The 22,647-nt window shown below is 43.2% G+C and overlaps 1 protein-coding gene across 1 annotated transcript in view; it reads left to right on the top strand.

Moving 5' to 3' along the window:
* The window catches only part of CETP (cholesteryl ester transfer protein), a 95,614-nt gene that overhangs the window by 35,859 nt on the left and 37,108 nt on the right, over positions 1-22,647 (top strand). Inside the window, exons 5-8 of the mRNA XM_077454783.1 lie at positions 147-234; positions 7,800-7,869; positions 14,916-14,976; positions 16,951-17,042. Of these exons, the coding sequence (XP_077310909.1) occupies positions 147-234; positions 7,800-7,869; positions 14,916-14,976; positions 16,951-17,042 (311 nt within the window). The remainder of the gene's footprint in view (positions 1-146; positions 235-7,799; positions 7,870-14,915; positions 14,977-16,950; positions 17,043-22,647) is intronic.

Raw genomic sequence — 22,647 nt, 5'->3', positions numbered from 1 at the left:
GTTCTTTCTGTGTGGTTAACGCATGGTCCCCAAAGAACCTGCCATGGGGTACCTGCACCATACCCTAATAACTGATAATAAATTATATGAAATAAATAAATAATGATAAAGATTTTTAATGTGCTTTGTGTCTCGTCATTGTACAGGCTGTGGGAAGAATCATGTTGCCGCTGACACATCTGACTGTTACCTGTCGTTTCATAAACTGGATTTATACCTCCATGGAAACAAGCAGTAAGATATTTCTAATAATTTTATAGAGCGTTTAGTCATAAGGGGGCGTCATGCTTCCTCATACCTCCTTACCACTGATAGATTAGCTCCCAGCTGATCCAGGAACTGTGATCCATGCCTAAAATTTGTAAGCTGTGATCCATGCCTAAAAGGTCGCTTGTGCATCACAAAACTTTTTTTTTTTTGTGTTATTTAATGCCTCTTAATAAAGTAATTAGTGCTTTTAAAACTTCTTATACTACTACTACAAGAATTGTGTATACCTCTGAAGGTGAGAAGCTCATCACGGGTTCCACTGCAGAATTAATGAGTGTTGGTCTGGCTCGTTGCATTCGGCAAATCATTCACCAAAGTAAATGATTTACTGCTCTCTGGGCTATGGCAACTTTTCTTGTTTAATAAATATCAGCAGGGATCAACCCTGACATGTTTTGTGCCGAAAAGCACTTTTTTAAAGTAAAAAGTGTTTATTTTTTTTGTGAAAATCGTGTCAGAGGTGAGCCCTGCTGCTATTCAGTAAACAAGAAAGCTTTCCATAGGTGCCTCGGGTAAGATTACCATCAGGGAATTTTCAAAAACACCTTTTAAAACATGCTAATAGCATACAGGCCCCCAATGGCCATGTAAACGAGGCCTAAGAAGCGAGAGTGAAGAACCCCAATTTCTTCTTCTTTAGCAATACCAACATACCTTTGTATCTTAAAAGTTTTCCTGCAGAAGGTGCTTTAATTAAAACAGACCTCCACTCTCCTTTTAGCCCTTGTACACACGGTCGGACATTCCGACCACAAAATCCGTCAGATTTTTTCCGACGGATTTTGTCCTAAACTGGTGTTGCATACACACAGTCGGACAAAGTTGTCGGAAAATCTGATCGTTCAGAACGTGATGATGTTAGTTCATTACGATGGAACTACGTTCAGGCTAGTAGCCAATTGCTTTGGTCTCATAATTTGATCTGAGCATGCGTGGCACTTTGTCCGATCAGAATTCTCTACAAGCGATCGGACAAAGTCATCATGTTGTCAGAAAATTTTATATCCAGCTCTCAAACTTTGTTGGTCGGACATTCCGACGGAAAAAGTCAGATGGAGCCCACACACGGTCTCATTATCCAACAACATGGTCTGATCGGACATTTTGCGACCGTGTGTACAAGGGGCTTAGAGATTGCATAATTCCAGTCCCACCCCTTTACAAATTTAAAAAGTAACTTTTTTGGGGTAGCAAGTCCCTTTTCAGCCAACTGTCGGCTGAATACGTGTCACAGGAGTGCAGAACGAAGTGCATTCCTGTCATCCCCAGGAGAAATAGGGCCAAAAGAGCTTTGGCCATACTGCTTCTTTAAAAAAAGGAAATAAAAAGGTCTCAAAATTTTTTTTTTGTCCTGACCATAATAAAGAAAGATAATATGCACAAGGCCACGATACAAAAGCTTCAAGCAAATTTACTATGCATAACATAATGTATATAGTGCCTTGAAAAAGTATGCATACCCCTTAAAATTGTCCACATTTTGTCATGTTATCAAAAACGTAAATGTATTTTATTGGGATTTTATGTGAAAGACCAACACAAAGTGGCACATAATTGTGTAATGAAAGGAAAATGATAAATGGTTTTCCAAATGTTTTACATTTAAATATGTGAAAAGTGTGGTGTGCATTTGTATTCAACCCCCTGAGCCAATACATTGTAGAACCACCTTTCTCTGCAAAGGTGCAGCTGAAAGTCTTTTGGGGGGTGTCTCTACCAGCTTTCCACATCTAGAGTCACGTTCCTGCCCATTCTTCTTTGCAAAATAGCACAAGCTCTGTCAGATTGGATGGAGAGCGTCTGTGAACAGCAATTTTCAAGTCTTGCCACAGATTCTCAATTGAATTTAGGTCTGGACTTTGACTGGGCCATTCTAACACATGAATATGCTTGAATTTAAACCATTCCATTGTAGCTCTTGTTGTATGTTTAGGGTCAATATCCTGGTGGAAGGTGAACCTCCACCCCACTCTCAACTCTAAGCCCTTGTACACGGTCGGACATCCCGACAACCAAATCCGTCGGAGTAATTCCGAGGGATTAATTCCGGAAGAGGTCCGGAAGTGATGTTGCATACACACGGTCAGACTAAAGCCCCATACACACGATCGGACTTTGTACAAACTTTCCCGTGGACTTTTGTACAAAGGGCGTGGTCCACAAGTTTGTATTGCATACACACGATCTGACTTTTTGACAACAAACACGAACGTAGTGACGTCACAACGTACTGACGCCACTTCAAAAGAGGACGTTCAATTACTCCAGCGCCACCTTTGGTCAACTTCTGTATTGTAGTCTGATCTTTTGCATTGGTTCTGAGCATGCATGTTTGTACCTTGTACAAAAGTCCGATGCTTTTGCATACACACGGTCGGACTTTGCTCCATCGGACTTTTGTTGCCAGAAAGTTTGTCCGTTCGCACAGCCAACAAAAGTCCGATGAAAACAGAAAAAGTTTGTCCGATGGTGCGTACACACAGTCGGATGTTGCTCCAAAACAGCTAATTTGCATGTTTGTTGTCAAAAAGTCCGACCGTGTGTACGGGCCTTTAGTTGTCGGAAAATCTGATTGTACATAACGTGATGACATTATTTCGTTATGACGGGACTACGTTCAGGCTAGTAGCCAATAGCTTTGGTCTAGGAATTTGATCTGAGCATGCGTGGCACTTTGTCCGTCGGAGTAGGCTACACATGATCGGAGTATGTCTGATAGGAGCATTTTGTTGGAAAATTTTACCGGCAAGTTGGAAAACTTGGTCCGTCGGATATTCCGACGGAAACAGTCCAATGCAGACCACTCACAGTCAGAAATATCCAACAAAACGGTCCGATTTGAAACATTCCGTCGTGTACAAGGGCTTACAGGTTTTCTGCCAAGATTGCCCTGTATTTGGCTCCATCCATCTTCCCATCAAATCTTACCAGCTTCCCTGTCCCTGCTGAAGAAAAGCTTCCCCACAATATGATGCTGGCACCACCATGTTTCAGAGTGGGGCTGGTGTGTTCCGGGTGATGTGCAGTGTTCGTTTTCTGCCACACATAGTGTTTTGCTTTTAGGCCAAAAGGTTCAGTCTTGGTCTCACCTGACCAGAGTACCTTCTTCCACGTTTGCTGTGTCCCCCACATGGCTTCTTGCAAACTGCAAATGTGATTTCATATGACTTTCTTTCAACAATAGTAGTTGTCCTGTGGACAGATTCTGCCACCTAAGTTGTGGATTTCTGCAGCTCCTCCAGAGTTACCATGGGCCTCTTGGTTGCTTCTCTGATTAATGCTCTCCTTGCCCAGCCTGTCAATTTAGGTGGACGGCCATGTCTTGGTGGGTTTGCAGTTGTTCCATTCTCTGATGGATTGAACAGTGCTCCATGAGATGTTCAGAGCTTGGGATATTTTTTTATAACTTAACCCTGATTTAAACTTCTCCACGACATTACCCCTGACCTGTCTGGTGTGTTCCTTGGCCTTCTTGATGCTGTTTGTTCACTAAGGTTCTCTAACAAACCTCTGAGGGCTTCACAGAGATTACGTTAGACACAGGGGGAGATATTTTGTTGCCAGAACTGTTGAAAGTGTTGAATCATGCACATGCATCATTTAAGCTTCCGGAATCTATTAATGATGCTTGTATTATAGTGCTACCCAAGCCAGATAAGGATCATCTGTTGCCAGAATCCTATCGCCCGATTTCATTGTTAAATTCTGATGCTCAGATTCTGGCAAGGGTCTTGGCATCTAGATTAAATAAAGTCATACACACGTTGATACATTTGGATCAATCAGGCTTCATACCAGGAAGATCCACAACAAAAAATTTGAGAAGATTATTTCTCAATTTACAGATACCATCAGACAATGTGAGAAAAGGAGCTCGTCTCTCCCTAGACGCAGCCAAAATATTCGACCAAGTCGAGTGGACAGATTTATGGGAGGTTCTAGAGAAGTTTGGGTTGGGTAGAGGTCTTGTAAAGTAGATTTGATTAATGTATTCAGCTCTATGAGCATGTATACAGATAAATGGCTCATTATCAGAATATTTCTCTCTGTCCAGAGGTACTAGGCAGGGATGCCCACTATCACCGATGCTATTTGCATTGGCTATAGAACCACTGGCAATAGCAACAACCACTGTCAGGAGATTTGAGAGAGGAGGAAGAGCGGACAAAATTTCCTTGTATGCAGATAATGTTTTACTATTCCTAGTAGATACAGATCAATCTCTGACATCTGCGATAAAACTGATTAAGACTTTTGGCAGTTTCTTTGGGTTTGTTATAAATTGGGAACAATCAGTGCTATTGCTAGTTGATGATTTAACACCAGCTTTAGCCCAGATAGATCATTAAATATAGGTTGTTACATCCTTTACATACCCGGGTTTCCTCTAACATAAGGGAATATATAAATTATAACTTGGTCCCTATATTAGATAAATTTAAGGTGAAGAGTAGAGTATGGACTACATTAACTTTATCAGTGGTAAGGCATGTCAATTTAATTAAGATGTTTTGGGCCTCACAGTTACTTTATGTTCTACATAACGCACTGATCTTTATACCACTTAAATGTTTAAAAAAAATAGATTCCAGGACAATCCTGTAGCAGTGCTCTTAAATTTGATTCCCTTGTTGGGAAGGCGGTTTCACAGGTCACTATTGAAACACCTCCTTAACGTGGCCAGGGCATGTGTCCCCAGTGCGTGGAAACAGCAGTCCCCACCGGCAGTGTCTCAATGGTTTGCGAGGGTTTGGGACATACAGCGAATGGAGCAACTCACAGCTGCCCTGAGAGACAGGGAGGAGGAGCACAATACCCGATGGATGCAGTGGAACCTCTTCCGATAATCAGAAGAATACAAGACTTACTTTTGAATCCCCTGTCTCGAGGAATACTAGGGAGTGAGGGCGCCGGCCCTGCTGGAGTCCCACACCCACCTACCCCCCTCCTTCCCATCCCCATCCCTCCCAAGGTCTACCTCCCCTTCCCCTCTCTTTCTTTTACTTCCTTTTCTCTATTCATCTCCTTCTTCATCCCCCTAACAACTTCACAAAAATGAAAAACCCCTAACGGGCTGCAGGAAGTTTGTTGTCATTGTTCCCACTTTTCCCTCCTCGGAATCTAAGACCCACATTCGGCGCGATGAGCAAAGTTAGCCCTAGGGAGAGGGGAATCCCCCCCTTCCGGATCTACCAGCTAGTTATACCTAGAATTGTGTTGATGACAATTGGTTATTATACTATAATGTGATAATGGAAATTGTTACACTGTCTCACTCGTGTATAAAAACTATATTATGATCATTGGACTGGGTCTGATGCTGGGAGAAGTTGGTTAATATGTTGGCTATTTGTCTTTTTGTATATCCTGCAATCCTTAAATAAAAATAAATAAATAAATAAAATAAAAATAGATTCCCTGTTTCGAACCTTGTTATGGAAAGTGCAAAATGCTGGAATTAAGCTAACCACACTACAACTTCCTAAAGATAAGGGGGGGGGTTCAGCCGTTCCAAATGCTAAAATGTACTTTTTTAGCAGCACAACGCCAACAGGTTGCAGTATGGGGAGTGATCGACTGGTCGGTTCTTATCCAATCAATACTTCTGAGTAGATCTTTACAATTTCATTTGATAGCTCAATTAGAATCAGATCATTTTTCTTATGTGTCACATGGCGCTACCCTGGGACTCATGCATAAAGTATGGCAGGAAATGTTACGTATTATGCAATATAGTAATATTTCAGTGTATTCTCCACTATGGGAAAATACAAACTATGAGGAAGTGGGCAGGCTAAAATGGTTTGGAATATGGAGAGAAAGGGGGATAAAATATATTGCACAGCTTTATACAGGAAATATACTAAGAACATTTTAAGATTTGCAGAAAAAATACTTAATGCCCTCCCGATCCTTTTATGAATATCTACGACTGCGCTGTGCTCTACAGTTAGTGAGTCAGTTTAAAGATAACAAAGTTAAGATACAAAATATGCCACTTATGGATTTTTCTTGCAAAGATACAGGTCTTATTTCCACTCTCTATGGCTGTTTGACTGAGTAATCACAGAAGGTAAACGGCTGTTTAGCCAGAAGGGAATGGGAAAAAGACCTTGGAAAAATTAAAGATGAAACATGGCAATGTATATTGGAACAAGTACAGTCCGTATCCATCTCTCCACAACAATGCTTAACCCAATTATATATGATATATAGAGCTTATTATACCAATCGGGGAGGTGGGATATGTTGGAATGCCTGAGATGTTCAAGAGCTTCTGCTGACCTAATGCCTATGCCAGGCATATGCAATTAGCGGACATCCAGCTGTTGCAGAACTACACGTCCCATGAGGCATAGCAAGACTCTGACAGTCACAAGCATGACACCCAGAGGCAGAGGCATGATGGGACTTGTAGTTTTGCAACAGCTGGAGGTCTGTTAATTGCATATATCTGGCATATGCTATGGAAATGCCCTAAACTGTTCAGGTAATGGCAAAATGTGGTAGAGACTATTAATCAAGCATATCAAACACAGGTACAGGTAAATCCAAGAATATGCTTATTGGGCCAATTAGATAAACAATTATACACTCCAGTAACTAGGATACCCATTAATAAGATGCTATTTATAGCACAAAAACTGATAGCAATAAAGTGGATATCCTCCAAAACTCCGACTTATGCGGAATGGCAGATACAGGTAAATGAGCCATTTTTTTAAGGAATGGCAGGTGTATGAGAACAGGGGTTTAGCAAATACATTTTATGAAATGTGGGAACCATGGCTGATGCTACCAGGGGTGACACCATTTATTTTGGGATCAGATGGAAATATAAAGGTCAATAGACAGTTCACTAGCTATAGATTAGTTAATGAATGATAGCCAAAATAGGAAGAATTGGTATGGATAATTCATGAACGGGAGGGGTATGCTAGTAACTGATTTAATTTGGCCCAAGGGAGGGAGAAGGGAAAAGGAAAGAGAAATTTATTTGAAATGTTTTTTTTTTTTTTTGGAATATGTTATTGTTGTATGTATTTTGTATTTTTTTGTGTGTTTCACGATGTGATTGTGATGGAGCAAAAACGTTAATAAAAAGAGATAAAAAAAAAACAAGGTTCTCTAAAAAAAACCTCTGAGGGCTTCATAGAGATTAAATGACACACATGTGGACTCTATTTACTAATGAGGTGACTTCTGAAGGCAATTGGATTTTAGTTGGGGGTATCAGAGTAAAGGGGGCTGAATACAAATGCACACCACACTTTTCAGATATTTATTTGTGAAATATTTGGAAAACCATCTATTGTTTTCCTTCCACTTCACAATTATGTGCCACATTGTGTTGGTCTATCACATAAAATACATTTATATTTTTGGTTGTAACATGACAAAATGTGGAAAATTTCAAGGGGTATGAATACTTTTTCAAGGCACTGTATATAGTAAATATTAATCTGATTCCACACAATAAAAAATAGTAACCTTTTGACAATACCTAACGCTTGTTTTATTTCCTACAGACCCGGATGGCTGAAGCAGCTTTTTACTGACTTTATTTCATTCACGCTAAAACTTGTTCTTAAAAGTCAGGTGAGATCAAGTTCTCTGTTGTTTTCTATGTGGGAACATAATATGGAGGTGGTTTATTCAATAAAGTATTGCAAAAAATAAAAGCAGAGATTGCATACAAAGTTCTATAACCCATGACAGTCAATCCAATCAGTTTTTAGTTTGAACAATGAAAGTGGTTATCATGGATTATTGCTCTATTTTTAGTTATTTTATTAACTTCTTCCAGTCCAGCTGTGGCATCCCTTTACAAACACTGCACCAACAGACAACCCCCCCCCCCCAAAAAAAAACACCAGCCGCCACTGCTTGATAGCAAGTGTCTGTCTCTGACTCCCAGCAGTTGGCTGAAGCAGGCACCACCACAAGGGATGCAGAAAAAGGTCAAGCTGACAGAGATGATAAAAGGGGACACCTTTTAGCAGGGCTGCTGATAAACCAGTACAACTGACCCTGTTGTACTGGGCCCCGCATTCTCAGTTCAGCAGGGGGGGAGGGCACCCCGGCAGCCTCACAGTCAGCGCAGACAACAAAAATGGCCTTTCTAAATTACACCCCCGCTCAGCCGCTCCTACTAGCTTAGGGGGGTGTACTATTGCTATTTTCCAGGCCCCTCTTTTCTGATGATGTGCTGGTGGGAGTGGAGGGAGTTTTTTCTCAGTTTCGGACACATGTGCAGTGCATTCCACTCCCGCCTGTGTAAAGCCCGGCCGCCAGCCTGCAGCTGCCCATTTCCTTCCCTGGCGGAGTGATCTTCCTCCGCTCAGCTCCCCACTCAATAGTCGGCCCGAGAGAGACGGAGAGTGAGAGGCTGTGAGACGGGCGGCGGCAGCTGACAGGGTCCAGAAGCAGAGGGGAAGCCGGAATTTGTGGCTGCTGCAGCACAGGGGTGCTTGGAGGTGGGTGAATATAGATATACCTGTGTAAATGTTTTTTAACGAGCTGCCAAAAGAATCCCAACTATATTAACATGATTATACATACATGATCAAAATGATAAATATCATTAGACATGTGCATTCGTTTTTGTCTGAATTTCAGGTATTTTCGTTATCGTTTTAACAAACAATAAGGAAAGTGCAGAATCCGAAAAACAAAAGATCCGACACAAACAAATGCTTTGTTTTCATTTTCGTTGTGACAATGGTTTGATATAGATAGGAGATTCGACATGACGCTGACAATAACAATCTGTGTCTATCGAAAAATAATGGTGTTGATGAATTTTATTGGCTGATTGCAACCAAAGAGGAGGGGTACAGCCAACTTACTTTCACTTACGATCGCTAGCTGAGAGAGACGCACACTGAATCATTTCAGAAGACAGTCAATCTTAGCTGGTCCATTTGTCAGAGAACCTGAATTATTTAGCAATTAAGCATAAGCACAGCAGCAGAACAATAGTGAAGCAAGCTACAGTTCAACTTAACCACTTTCAGACCGGACCATTTTGCTGGTAAATGACCAGAGGTCTTTTTACACTTTGGCACTGCGCTGCTTTAACTGGTAATTGCGCGGTCATGCAATGTTGTACCCAAACAAAATTTGCGTCCTTTTCTTCCCACAAATAGAGCTTTCTTTTGATGGTATTTGATTGCCTCTGCGATTTTTATTTTTTGCGATATAAACGTAAAAAGACCGCAAATTTTGAAAAAAAATGATATTTTCTACTTTTTGTTATTAGAAAAATCCAATAAACTCAATTTTAGTCATACATTTAGGCCAAAATGTATTCAGCCACATGTCTTTGGTAAAAAAAAAGTCAATAATTGTATATTTATTGGTTTGCGCAAAAGTTGTCACATCTACAAACTAAGGTACGTTTTCTGGAATTTACGCAGCTTTTAGTTTACGACTGCCTATCTCATTTCTTGAGGTGCTAAAATGACAGGGCAGTACAAAACCCCCCCAAATGACCCCATTTTGGAAAGTAGACCCCCTAAGGAAATTGATAAGAGGCATGTTGAGCCCATTGAATATTTTATTTTTTTGCCTCAAGCGATTGAATAATGACAAAAAAAAAATTTTTTTTTTTTTTTTACACAAAGTTGTCACTAAATGATATATTGCTCACACATGCTATGGGCGTATGTGAAATGACACCCCAAAATAAATTCTGCTGCTTCTCCTGAGTACGGGGATACCACATATGTGGGACTTTTTGGGAGCCTAGCCGCGTACAGGGCCCCGAAAACCAAGCACCGCCTTCAGGCTTTCTAAGGGCGTAAATTTTTGATTTCACGCCTCACTACCTATTACAGTTTTGAAGGCCATAAAATGCCAAGATGGCACAAAACCCCCACAAATGACCCCATTTTAGAAAGTAGACACCCCAAGCTATTTGCTGAGAGGCATGTTGAGTCCATGGAATATTTTATATTTTGCCACAAGTTGCGGGAAAATTACAAACTTTTTTTTTTTTTTTTTTTTTTTCACAAAGTTGTCACTAAATGATATATTGCTCATGCATGCCATGGGCATATGTGAAATGACACCCCAAAATAAATTCTGCTGCTTCTCCTGAGTACGGGGATACCACATATGTGGGACTTTTTGGGAGCCTAGCCGCGTACGGGGCCCCGAAAACCAAGCACCGCCTTCAGGCTTTCTAAGGGCGTAATTTTTTGAGTTCACTTCTCACTACCTATTACAGTTTTGAAGGCCATAAAATGCCAAGATGGCACAAAACCCCCACAAATGACCCCATTTTAGAAAGTAGACACCCCAAGCTATTTGCTGAGAGGCATGTTGAGTCCATGGAATATTTTATATTTTGCCACAAGTTGCGGGAAAATTACAAACTTTTTTTTTTTTTCACAAAGTTGTCACTAAATGATATATTGCTCACGCATGCCATGGGCATATGTGAAATGACACCCCAAAATAAATTCTGCTGCTTCTCCTGAGTACGGGGATACCACATATGTGGGACTTTTTGGGAGCCTAGCCGCGTACGGGGCCCCAAAAACCAAGCACCGCCTTCAGGCTTTCTAAGGGCGTTACAGTTTTGAAGGCCATAAAATGCCAAGATGGCACAAACCCCCCCCCCCCCAAATGACCCCATTTTAGAAAGTAGACACCCCTAAATTTAGGGGTACACTAGTGAGACTAGGTAATAAATGGCGGGTGCCCTGAAACTATAAAAAAATAACTAACCAACCAGCGTCACCTGTAACAGTTATATGGTGATCACTGGTGAAAGGGTTAACTAGGGGGCAATCAGGGGGCTTTATGCGGTAGTATATGGGGGTCCCTGGCGCTATAAAAAGCTGCGGCGAACCTAAATACCTACCTGCCTAACTAGCGTCACCTGTGACACTAATACAGCGATCAGAAAAACGATCGCTTATTAGGCTGGGTTCACACTGGAGCGATGCGGGAACGCCACGAATGCGCGGCGGGTTCCCGCATCGCATGCCTCCCGGCGGCAGTTCACACTGCCCTATGCGAACTGCTGGGAGTGTCAGTGAAATGTTAATGACACCCCCAGATCAGTTCGCATATCGCAGTGCGATCTGCAAACTTGGATCGCATGGTGTGAACACCCATGCGATCCGATTCTGCTGCGGACCAAAAAAAGGGTCCCGTGCGAGTTTGCGGCGGGTGCGGCGGGTGCGACACGAATTCAGCCATACTATCTGTATAGCTGAACTCGAATCGCACAGAGATCGGATGTGATTTGCACTGCAGTGCGGTGCGAATCACATCCGTTCTCATAAACCGCTGCAATGTGAACCCAGCCTTAGTGACACTGGCGACGGGGGGTGATCACGGGGTTAAACCTTTATTGGGGGGGTTAGGGGGGTACCTTAGAACTAAAGGGGGCTAACCCTAACTGCCCTAACAGTTATTAGTCACAAATGACACCTGCCGGGTGATCAGGGGGTTAAACCTTTATTAGGTAATAAATGGCGGGTGCCCTGAAACTATAAAAAAATAACTAACCAACCAGCGTCACCTGTAACAGTTATATGGTGATCACTGGTGAAAGGGTTAACTAGGGGGCAATCAGGGGGCTTTATGCGGTAGTATATGGGGGTCCCTAGCGCTATAAAAAGCTGCGGCGAACCTAAATACCTACCTGCCTAACTAGCGTCACCTGTGACACTAATACGGCGATCAGAAAAATGATCGCTTATTAGGCTGGGTTCACACTGGAGCGATGCGGGAACGCCGCGAATCCGCGGCGGGTTCCCGCATCGCATGCCTCCAGGCGGCAGTTCACACTGCCCTATGCGAACTGCTGGGAGTGTCAGTGAAATGTTACTGACACCCCCAGATCAGTTCGCATATCGCAGTGCGATCTGCAAACTCGGATCGCATGGTGTGAACACCCATGCGATCCGATTCTGCTGCGGGCCAAAAAAAGGGTCCCGTGCGAATTTGCGGCGGGTGCGGCGGGTGTGGCGGGTGCGGCGGGTGCGGCGAATGGCTGAACTCGAATCGCACAGAGATCGGATGTGATTTGCACTGCAGTGCGGTGCGAATCACATTCGTTCTCATAAACCGCTGCAATGTGAACCCAGCCTTAGTGACACTGGCGACGGGGGGTGATCACGGGGTTAAACCTTTATTGGGGGGGTTAGGGGGGTACATTAGAACTAAAGGGGGCTAACCCTAACTGCCCTAACAGTTATTACAGTCACAAATGACACCAATGCAAAAAAAAAAAAAAAAAAAAAAAAAATGACATTGGTGTCACTGTGACTGGGGGGGCAGGGGTAATTGGGGGGGTGATCGGGGGGTAAAGGGGGGGTGTGAGTGTGCCTGGCATGTTCTACTGTGTGTGGGATGTGTTGGTGCAACTCACTGATCCGCTCTCCTCCGTGTCGGAACGAAAAATACCGACACGGAGGAGAGAATACATCACTTCCTCTCCTGTGTTTACATTACAGGAGAGGAAGTGATGTCACCGAGGATTTCCATTCGTCGGGAGCGATCGCGAGGGGGTGGCCATGAATGAATGGCCGTCCCCTCGTCCGGGATCGCTCCCGAACGAAAACCGACCGCCGCAGGCACCGGGCGGGGGCCCGATCGGGCCCCCGACCCGCGGGAGGCAAATCACGTACATGTACGTGCTTATGCCTGCCCGTGCCATTCTGCCGACGTACATCGGCGTGAGGCGGTCGGCAAGTGGTTAACTTTTTCATTATAATCTGCTGCTATTGTGTTAGTGTTGTGATCCTGATAGTAATACTAGTGTTGCTAGTGTTGTGATAGCCTCAGAGGCTGCCGTGTTGTGGGGGGGGGGGGGGGATTTATTATTATAGATTCTATATTATAGATTGAGATTCTATATAGATTCTATATACCCTATCTTGTTACCTGTCTGATCAGTGATCATTATCACCAAACCATTTTCTGTTTGAACTATATACATACAACATGAATGACAAAGATTCGACAAAGCAGCGAAAAACATATAAACGTCGAATCTTTGGCTTATGGAGTCTGTCGAAAGTTCTAAGAAGATTTGACGGAGCAGCTAAACTATACGGCGTCATACAGTTTAGCTGCTCCGGTGAATCTTCTTTGAACATTCGACAGACACCATAAGCCTTCAATGACAGATTCAACCTTAATTAATTTGGATTTTCGGACGATTGCAATTTTTAACGAAAAACTAATTTTGGGAGTAACTAAATAAATGTATTTTTAGGACAAAAACGAAATTCCGAAAAACAAAATATTTCAGTGTGCACATGTCTAAATATCATATCCATAATCACATACATGTGTGTCATCCAGCCTGTTCCTGCACCTTTTTTTTTTTTTTAAGGCGGGTTCTGAGGAGGGGCCAGGGTTGGCGTTGAGGGTGGGGCTGAAAGAAGCCCCATCAGATAGGCTGTACAGGGCCCCATGATTCCTATCAGTGGCCCTGCCTTTTAGCACAATGCCTGTAGGAAGAAGACATACCACCACCACATATCTTATTACACAAACCTTATAGGATCCATATACAAAAGAAATCATCAGTTGAACCAACTATTATTTTCTGCAATAGATTATTTCCCATGATCTTCAGTTCCATCTATTGGCCAAAATATGTTACATTTTCTCGTGGAGCTATTTCAGAGAACAGTACCGCATTTTGGCCACAAGATGGAGCTGACAGTCATAGAAATGGAGAGATACCATAGTGCTTTGCAAAGGTAACTTTATGAAAATTAAAATCCCTCATATATAAGTGCATTCCACTGGGATGCTGCTGTCTAGCAGTCGTAGAATACTACACTTGTGTTTATAATTGAGGTTAGTGATCGCATTGTGATACACTATATTACTAAAAGTATTGGGACGCCTGCCTTATACGCACATGAACTTTAATGGCACTCCAGTCTTAGACTGTAGGGTTCAATATTGAGTTGAGTGACCCTTTGCAGCTTTATCAGCTTCAACTCTTCTGAGAAGGCTGTTCACAAGGTTTAGGAGTGTGTCTATGCTAATGTTTGACCATTCTTCCAGAGGTGAGGCACTGATGTTGGATGAGAAGGCCTGGCTCATAGTCTCCACTCTAATTCATCCCAAAGGTGATCCTCTATCAGGTTGAGGTTGAACAGAGCCCCCCCTCCCCAAAGCACCCATCCCCTTGTGGCCTAGTATGGTTCGGGGGGCGCTCACTCATCACCTCCCGTTCCTGACCTGCCGGGCTGCATGCTCGGATAAGGTTTGGTATGGATTTTTGGGGAGGACCCTACACCATAAAAAAAAAATAAAATTGGTGTGGGGGGATGTGGGTAGGGGGGGGGGCTTGGGATCCCCTCCGTAGCCATACTAGACTCGAAAGGCCTGGTATGGACCTGCGGGGGACCCCATGCTGTTTTTTTTCATGATTTTTTTTTTTGCTGGCAATTTTTTTTTTTATATACATTCAGGGTGAGCCAACTCAATATTGAACCCTACGGACTAAGACTGGGGTGCCATTAAAGTTCATGCGCGTTTAAAGGCAGATGTCCCAATACTTTTGATAATATAGTGTATGTGTGCATTGTACAGTAATCTGGTAACTGGAGACTTTGTACAAGCTATACATAATAACCTCTATATTATCCTTTTACTCTTTTCAGATTTGTAAAGAAATTAATTATGTGGCCAATTTACTGGCTGACTTTATTCAGGAAAGAGCAGGTAAGGAATACTGAATAGAAATTGCCGTTCCAATTGTAGATCAATCCACTAATAGCTCAAAGAGTGTGCCATCTATTTTAAGAAACTGTAATCAATTCAAACTGGAGACTCACAGTAATGTAAATCTATCTGCCTTATTCAACAAAAAGAAGTATGCAGCAAATAGCCATTTTGCACAGTGCTGCAGTCCATTGCAACATCAGAAATGAATTTAGTCAGATCATTCAAAACTATAGTATCTCACAAAAGTGAGTACAAAAGTGAGTACATATTTTACTATATCTTTTCATGTGACAACACTGAAGAAATGACACTTTTCTACAATGTAAAGTAGTGAGTGTACAGCTTGTATAACAGTGTAATTTTGCTCTCCCCTCAAAATAACTCAACACACAGCCATTAATGTCTAAACCGCTGGCAACAAAAGTGAGTACACCCCTAAGTGAAAATGTGCCCAAAGTATCAATATTTTGTGTGGCAACCATTATTTTCCAGCACTGCCTTAACCCTCTCGGGCATGGAGTTCACCAGAGCATCACCAGTTGCCACTGGAGTCTTCTTCACGACATCACAGAGCTGGTGGATATTAGAGACCTTGCGCTCCTCCACCTTCCGCTTAAGGATGCCCCATAGATGTTTAATAGGGTTTAGGTCTGAAGACATGCTTGGCCAGTCCATCACCTTTACCCACAGTTTCTTTAGTAAGGCAGTGGTCATCTTGGAGGTGTGTTTGGGGTCATTATCATGTTGGAAGACTGCCTTGCGGCCCAGTCTCAGAAGGGAGGGGCTCATGCTCTGTTTCAGTATGTCACAGTACATGTTGGCATTCATGGTCCCCTCAATGAACTGTAGTTCGCCAGTGTCGGCAGCACTCATGCAGCCCCAGACCATGACACTCCCACCACCATGCTTGACTGTAGGCAAGACACACTTGTCTTTGTACTCCTCACCTGGTTGCCGTTTCACACGCTTGATACCATCTGAACCAAATACGTTTATCTTGGCCTCATCAGACCACAGAACATGATTCCAGTAATGCATGTCCTTAGTCTGCTTGTCATCATCAAACTGTTTGCCGGCTTTCTTGTGCATCATCTTTAGAAGAGGCTTCCTTCTGGGAAGACAACCATGCAGAACATATTAATGCAGTGTGCCGCGTATGGTCTCAGGACTGACAGGCTAACCCCCCCCCCCCACACCTTCAACCTCTGCAGCAACGCTGGCAGCACTCATACATCTATTTCCCAAAGACAACCTCTGGATATGATGCTGAGCACGGGCACTCAACTTCTTTGGTCGACCATGGCGAGGCCTGTTTGGAGTGGAACCTGTCCTGTTAAACCGCTGTATGGTCTTGTCCACCACGCTGCAGCTCAGTTTCAGGGTCTTGGCTATCTTCGTATAACCTAGGCCACCTTTATGTAGAGCAACAATTATTTTTTTTCAGATCCTCAGAAAGTTCTTTGCCATGAGGTGCCATGTTGAACTTCCAGTGCCCAGTATGAGAGAGTGAGAGCGATAACACCAAATTTAACACACCTGCTCCCCATTCACACCTGAGACCTTGTAACACTAACGAGTCATATGACACTGGGCCCAATTTGGACATTTTCACTTAGGGGTGTACTCACTTCTGTTGCAAGCGGTTTAGACACTAATGGCTGTGTGTTGCATTATTTTGAGGGGACAGCAAATTTACAGTTATACAAGCTGTACAATCACTACTTTACATTGTAGCAAAGTGTAATTTCTTCCGTGTTGCCACATGAAAAGATATAATAAAATATTTACAAAAATGTGAATATTTTGATTGGTTGTCAAGGATACTGCACTCAGCTTTTTGTTCGATGCAAAGTTTTATTAAATGTGCCAAAAACATTACAGTATTTATGATATATAAAAAAAGATACATTTTCTTTTATATTTTGGGCTTTCCGCTTTTGTCAAGTTATAACCTTTAAAATCTTATTGCAGAAGACTTTTTGAGCGTTGGAGATATTCGAGTAAATATTGATGTAACATCCTTTCCAGTCATAAAAGATAACTACATGGAGTCTCATCATAAGGTTAGTGCTAGAGAGCTACCTGCAAAATGGGCCAACACACAGGGCTTGATTTACTACAGGAGAGTCCAAAATCTGGTGCTTATGCTAGGGCTGGTACATGTGCGTAGAATCTTATGGTTGAAAATTTGGTCAGCTGAAGGGCCATGCAAAAAGCTCTTGGCCAGTTTCCCATTTCACTGTGAACGGTTATTTGGAGACAATCTGGATAAATACATCCAAAGAATTTCTAATGGGAAAAGTTCCCTTTTACTGGTTAAGAAGAAGTGTTTTTTTTTTTTAAGACAAACTTCTTCTCCAGTGTCAGGAGCATCAACATCCAGGCAGTCATGACGGCCAACGGTTCAAGGGGTAAACCTCAGGATTAGTCCCAGGGTCAAAAGAGGCCCTGGGGGAGGAAACCCACAAAACAAAATACTAAAACCTCCTTATTAGACTTGTGCACAACAGAAAATTTCATTTAGTTTTGGTTCGTCATTCGTAAAATACATAATTTTGTTCTGTTATGTTTGTTATGTTACATTAATACGTTTTCGGATAATTTGTTATTTCTGTAGAGTTTTGTTATTCGTTATACTGAATCTCGAATCATGTCAAATTCATTCATTATATGCGCTATAATTTCATTCATATTAGTTGAAATTTGATATTAATGTATGTCTATATATTCGTGATAATGATTCGTAGTTTGTTTGTTTATTGAATCTTTTAACACACACAATGATAATATCTCTTCTCCTCGGCTCAAATACAATACAACACCCTTCTCACTCAGTTCTCAGGAATGCACTGTGCCAGTAATCCAACCTCCAGCACAAAATGAATCAGCTGATTGGACTGTAATGCCGCGTACACACGATTGGAATTCTCATCGGAAAAAGCTCTGATGGTTTTCCCGACGGAATTCCGACGGAATTCGGCTCAAGCTGTCTTGCCTACACACGGTCACATCAAATTCCGATCGTTTATAACGCGGTGGCATATAACACGTATGACTGGACTGGAAAAAGGAAATTCAATAGCGAGTAGCCAATAGCTTCTTTCTTGTAGTTGAATCTGAGCATGCGTGATTTTTAGCGTGTCGGAATTGCATACACACGATCGGAATTACCGATAGAAAGTTTTTCCATCTGGAAAATTGAGAACATGCTATAAATTTTTGGCTGGCGGAAATTCGGACAGCTAAATTCCGATGGAGCATACACACGGTCACATTTTCAGATGAAAAGCTCTCATCTGTCTTTTTCTGGCCGGAATTTCGATCGCGGCATAAGATTTACTTTGAGTTAACCTTTTGTTTCCTGAGATCTTCAACGAATTACCGAATCATGTCAAATTCATTCGTATCTACTATAATTTCTATTGTATTAGTTGAAATTCAATATTTATGTATGTATATTGATTCGTGATAACGATTTGTTGTTTGGAAAGTTGTTTGTTTATTGAATCTATTAACACAATGACAATATCTCTTCTCCTCTGCTCAAATACACTACAACACCCTTCTCACTCAGTTTTCAGGAATGCAGTTTGCCAGTAATCCAACCTCCGGCACAAAATTAATCAGCTGATTGGACTGTAAGATTTACTTTGAGTTGACCTTTTGCTTCATTAGTTCTTTAATGAATTACCGAATCATGTCGAATCCATTCGTTATGTCCGCTATAATTTCTTTTGTATTAGTTGAAATTCGTTATTTTTTTAAGATGCAAAATTTGGCCGAATTTCGATTAGTTAGTTGCACAAGCACAAGCCTTCTCCTTATGAAGGGGCGTCCCTGCTCAATCGAATGGGGGGAAGACTTCTGCAGTTTTCAAGGATCTGGCAGGGACAATGTCAAGAGATATGGGTGACTTCTTCAATATCTCTAGGTTACAAACTCCTCGTTTTCTCCGATCAAACAATCCCAGAGATCCAGTAAAAAAGAAGTCTCTCTTTCTAGCTTTGGATCATCTCTTGTCTCAAACAATGATATCGGTGGTCCCCTTGTGAGGATTAGGGTTTTATTCAAACCTTTTCACAGTACCAAAACCAAACGGGGATGTCAGACCCATTTTAGATCTCAAAGATCTAAACCGTTTTTTGAATATCTGCTCTTTTCGCATTGGAGTCAATGCGATCAGTAGTCACCATCCTACAAGGTGGAGAACTTCTGGCGTCAATCGACATCAAGGATGCTCATCTCTATGTGCCGATTTTCCCCGCTCACAGAAATATTTACGCTTCGAGGTAGAAAATCTTCATTTTCAGTTCGTAGCTCTGCCCTTCGGTCTAGCTACTGCACCTCGAGTGTTTACAAAGGTCCTCACTCCTCCTTTAGCCAGATTAAGGGCTCAAGGTATAATGATACTAGCCTACTTGGAAGATCTACTCTTGAATAGATCAGTCGATAGCCTGCTTAAACCAAAGTTTGGTCACCGCAGTCAGCTACCTGGAATTCCTAGGTTGGATTCCCAACCTAGAGAAATCCTCCTTAAAACCATCAAGGGGATTGCAGTACTTGGGGCTGATCATAGCTATAGTTCAGAAGAGGCTGTTTTTGCCCCAGGAAAGGATCAGTTCTGTGGAAGAAAGGTCACTACATTCTCTTGATGTGACGGTCCTAAAAGAGGACAGACAGCATCAAAATCTGCTATTTCAAAAATGGATTTGTCAAGTGATTGTTCAAGCTTATGGTTTAAAAAGGAAAATTCCACCTTTTCATATTAAAGCGCACTCCACCAGGGCTGTTAGTGGTTCTTGGGCAGTGCATCACCAAACCTCCATGGCTCAGATCTGCTGCATCCTTCAATATCTTTTTGTCACTACTGTGTACCCCCCCTCTCCACAACTGCACCTCTGGACCCCTTTAAATTACACAGCACCCTGCACCTCTGGACACCTTTACATTACACAGCACCCTGCACCTATGGACCCCTTTACATTACACAGCACCCTGCACCTCTGGACCCCTTTACATTACACAACGCCCTGCACCTCTGGACCCCTTTACATTACACAGGACCTTGCGCCTAAGGACCTCTTTACATTACACAGCACCCTGCACCTCTGGACCCCTTTACATTACACAGGACCTTGCACCTAAGGACCTCTTTACATTACACAGCAGCCTGCACCTCTGGACCCCTTTACATTACACAGGACCTTGCACCTAAGGACCTCTTTACATTACACAGCAGCCTGCACCTCTGGACCCCTTTACATTACACAGCTCTTGTACCCCTGGACCCTTTTACATAACACAGCACCTTGAACTTCCTGACCCCTTTACATTACACAGCCCTTGTACCTCTGGACCCCTTTACATTACACAGCCCTTGTACCTCTGGACCCCTTTACATTACACAGCACCCTGCACCTCTGCACCCCTTTACATTACACAGCTCCTCACAGCTCTGGACCCCCTGCATGTTACACAGACCCCCTACAGTGCAGACCCCCCTCCCTACCATACAGACCCCCATCTACAGTGTAGACCCCCCTACAGTACAGAATCCTCCCCTACAGTGCAGACCCTCCTACAGTACAGACCCCTCCACCCTATAGCGCAGACCCTCCCCTACAGTGCAGACCTTCCTACAGTACAGAATCCTCCCCTACAGTGCACACCCTCCTACAGTACAGACCCCTCCACCCTACAGTGCAGACTCCCCTACAGTACAGACTCCCCTACAGTACAGACTCCCCTACAGTGCAGAATCCTCACCTACAGTACAGACCCCCCTACAGTGCCAAATCTTCCCCTACAGTACAGACCCCTCCCCCTACAGTGCAGACCCCCCTACAGTGCAGACCCCCTACAGTGCAGGACCCCTTCTACAGTGTAGACCCCCCTACAGTGCAGGACCCCCTCTACAGTGCAGACCCCCTCTACAGTGCAGGACCCCCTACAGTGCAGGACCCCCCTACAGTGCACAGACCCCCTACAGTAAAGAACCCCCCTACAGTGCACAGACTCCCTACAGTAAAGAACCCCCCTACAGTGCAAAGACTCCCCTAAGGACCCATAATGTACCTTGAGCCCAAGGCAGTGGCATTAACGGGGAGAGGTGCGAGCAGCACCCGAGTGGAGTGACACCTGTCGGCTCAGTGATCCGGGACCCGGCGCAATAATCCCCTTCACGAGTGAAGCCGCCTCCCCCTCCTCCTTTATGTCTACACAGTGCTGTGCATGGAGGAGGGGGAGGCGGCTTCACTCTGCTCGGCTGTGAGTGACAGCCGCTGCCGGAACTGATCAGAACGGCCGTGCGGCCTCCCTTCTTGGTATACACGTGTATTGCTTTGCTACAAAACTTAGGTACTCCCAGTAGTGGGAGGGGTTATATAGGGAGTGCACTTTTTGTCTTAGGGCGTGTCAGTGTTCATTACCTGAAGGTTGCCTATAACCCACATAGTAACTACTATGGCTCTGTGTCCCGTGATGTACTTCAAAGAAAAGGATTTTACAGGTAAGCTGTTTTAAAAATCCTATTTTTCCTGCACGCTCTCTAATAGCACACTACAGGGTGCTATATATATATATATATACCATGTTTCCCCGAAAATAAGACCTACCCTGAAAATAAGCCCTAGTTTAAAGTTGTTGTAAAATCCTAGAATGCACTGTATTACAGTATTATATAATGTAAACTGTGTATGTTTCTGTGATCTATTTGTGATAAATACCTTTATTACAGCGCAGCTCAGCGCTGTAACAAAGGGGCCTTGGCCCCCCTCTGCAGGGCTCGGAGCAGGAAAGAGAGTACCCGCGGGTCACGGAAGGGCCAAGCGGCACTATAAGAAGGTATTTATCACAAATAGATTACAGAAAAATGCACAGTTAACAGTATATAATACTGTAACTACAGTGCATTCTAGGATTTTACAAGCACTTTTACTTTTCCTGACAGGCAGGGAGGGAGAGGGGGAGAGAAGACAGCACATGAAAAGCCCTAACCTGAAAATAAGCTCTACTGGATCATTGGTTGCCAAAATTAATATAAGACCCGGGCTTATTTTTGGGGAAACACGGTATTTAAATTTGATCAGCCTATAGTAAAAAAAAAAAAAATGGCACTGACGTGTGGAACTTTTTTAGTTATGGGTGACGTTTTGTGGGCACTCTATCTATGGTACACAATAATCTCTTCCTTGTGGCTCTGTTCCCACCTTGAAATTTGGTTCTCATAGAGCTCTGGGAACCACTGCTATCTGACACTTCCTGGCGAGTAAGATAATGTGTCCACTGCTGACCACAGTGGCTTCTCCATTATGTTCTATAGTAATGTAGGAGTCAGTAGGAGAAACAGTAGTGACCAGGGGCACATGTTATCTGAAATCCAGAAGTGTTGGATAGCAGTGATACCTCGAGTTCTGCAAGAGAGCAAAGTTTCTTCACACAGCTTGCTGGAAATGTGAATAGTCCTCTTCTTTAAGCCCTTGTGCACATGGTTGGACATTCTGACGGAAAATGTCCAATCGGACATTGTCGGATAATCCAACTGTGTGTGTGGGCAGGGCCCCTGTTAGAAATCATGGGGCCCCGTACAGCCTACCCGACGGGGCCCCTTTTAACCCCGTCCTCGACCCCACCCCAGGCTCCTTCCCTGACCCAACATCTGCAGATTTG

Source organism: Lithobates pipiens, unplaced genomic scaffold (genome assembly GCF_037356315.1).
Source record: "Lithobates pipiens isolate NorthernLeopardFrog02 unplaced genomic scaffold, aLitPip1_a1.2 Scaffold_10, whole genome shotgun sequence".
Lineage (NCBI taxonomy): Eukaryota > Metazoa > Chordata > Amphibia > Anura > Ranidae > Lithobates > Lithobates pipiens.
This window is presented reverse-complemented; position numbering and strand designations above follow the sequence as displayed.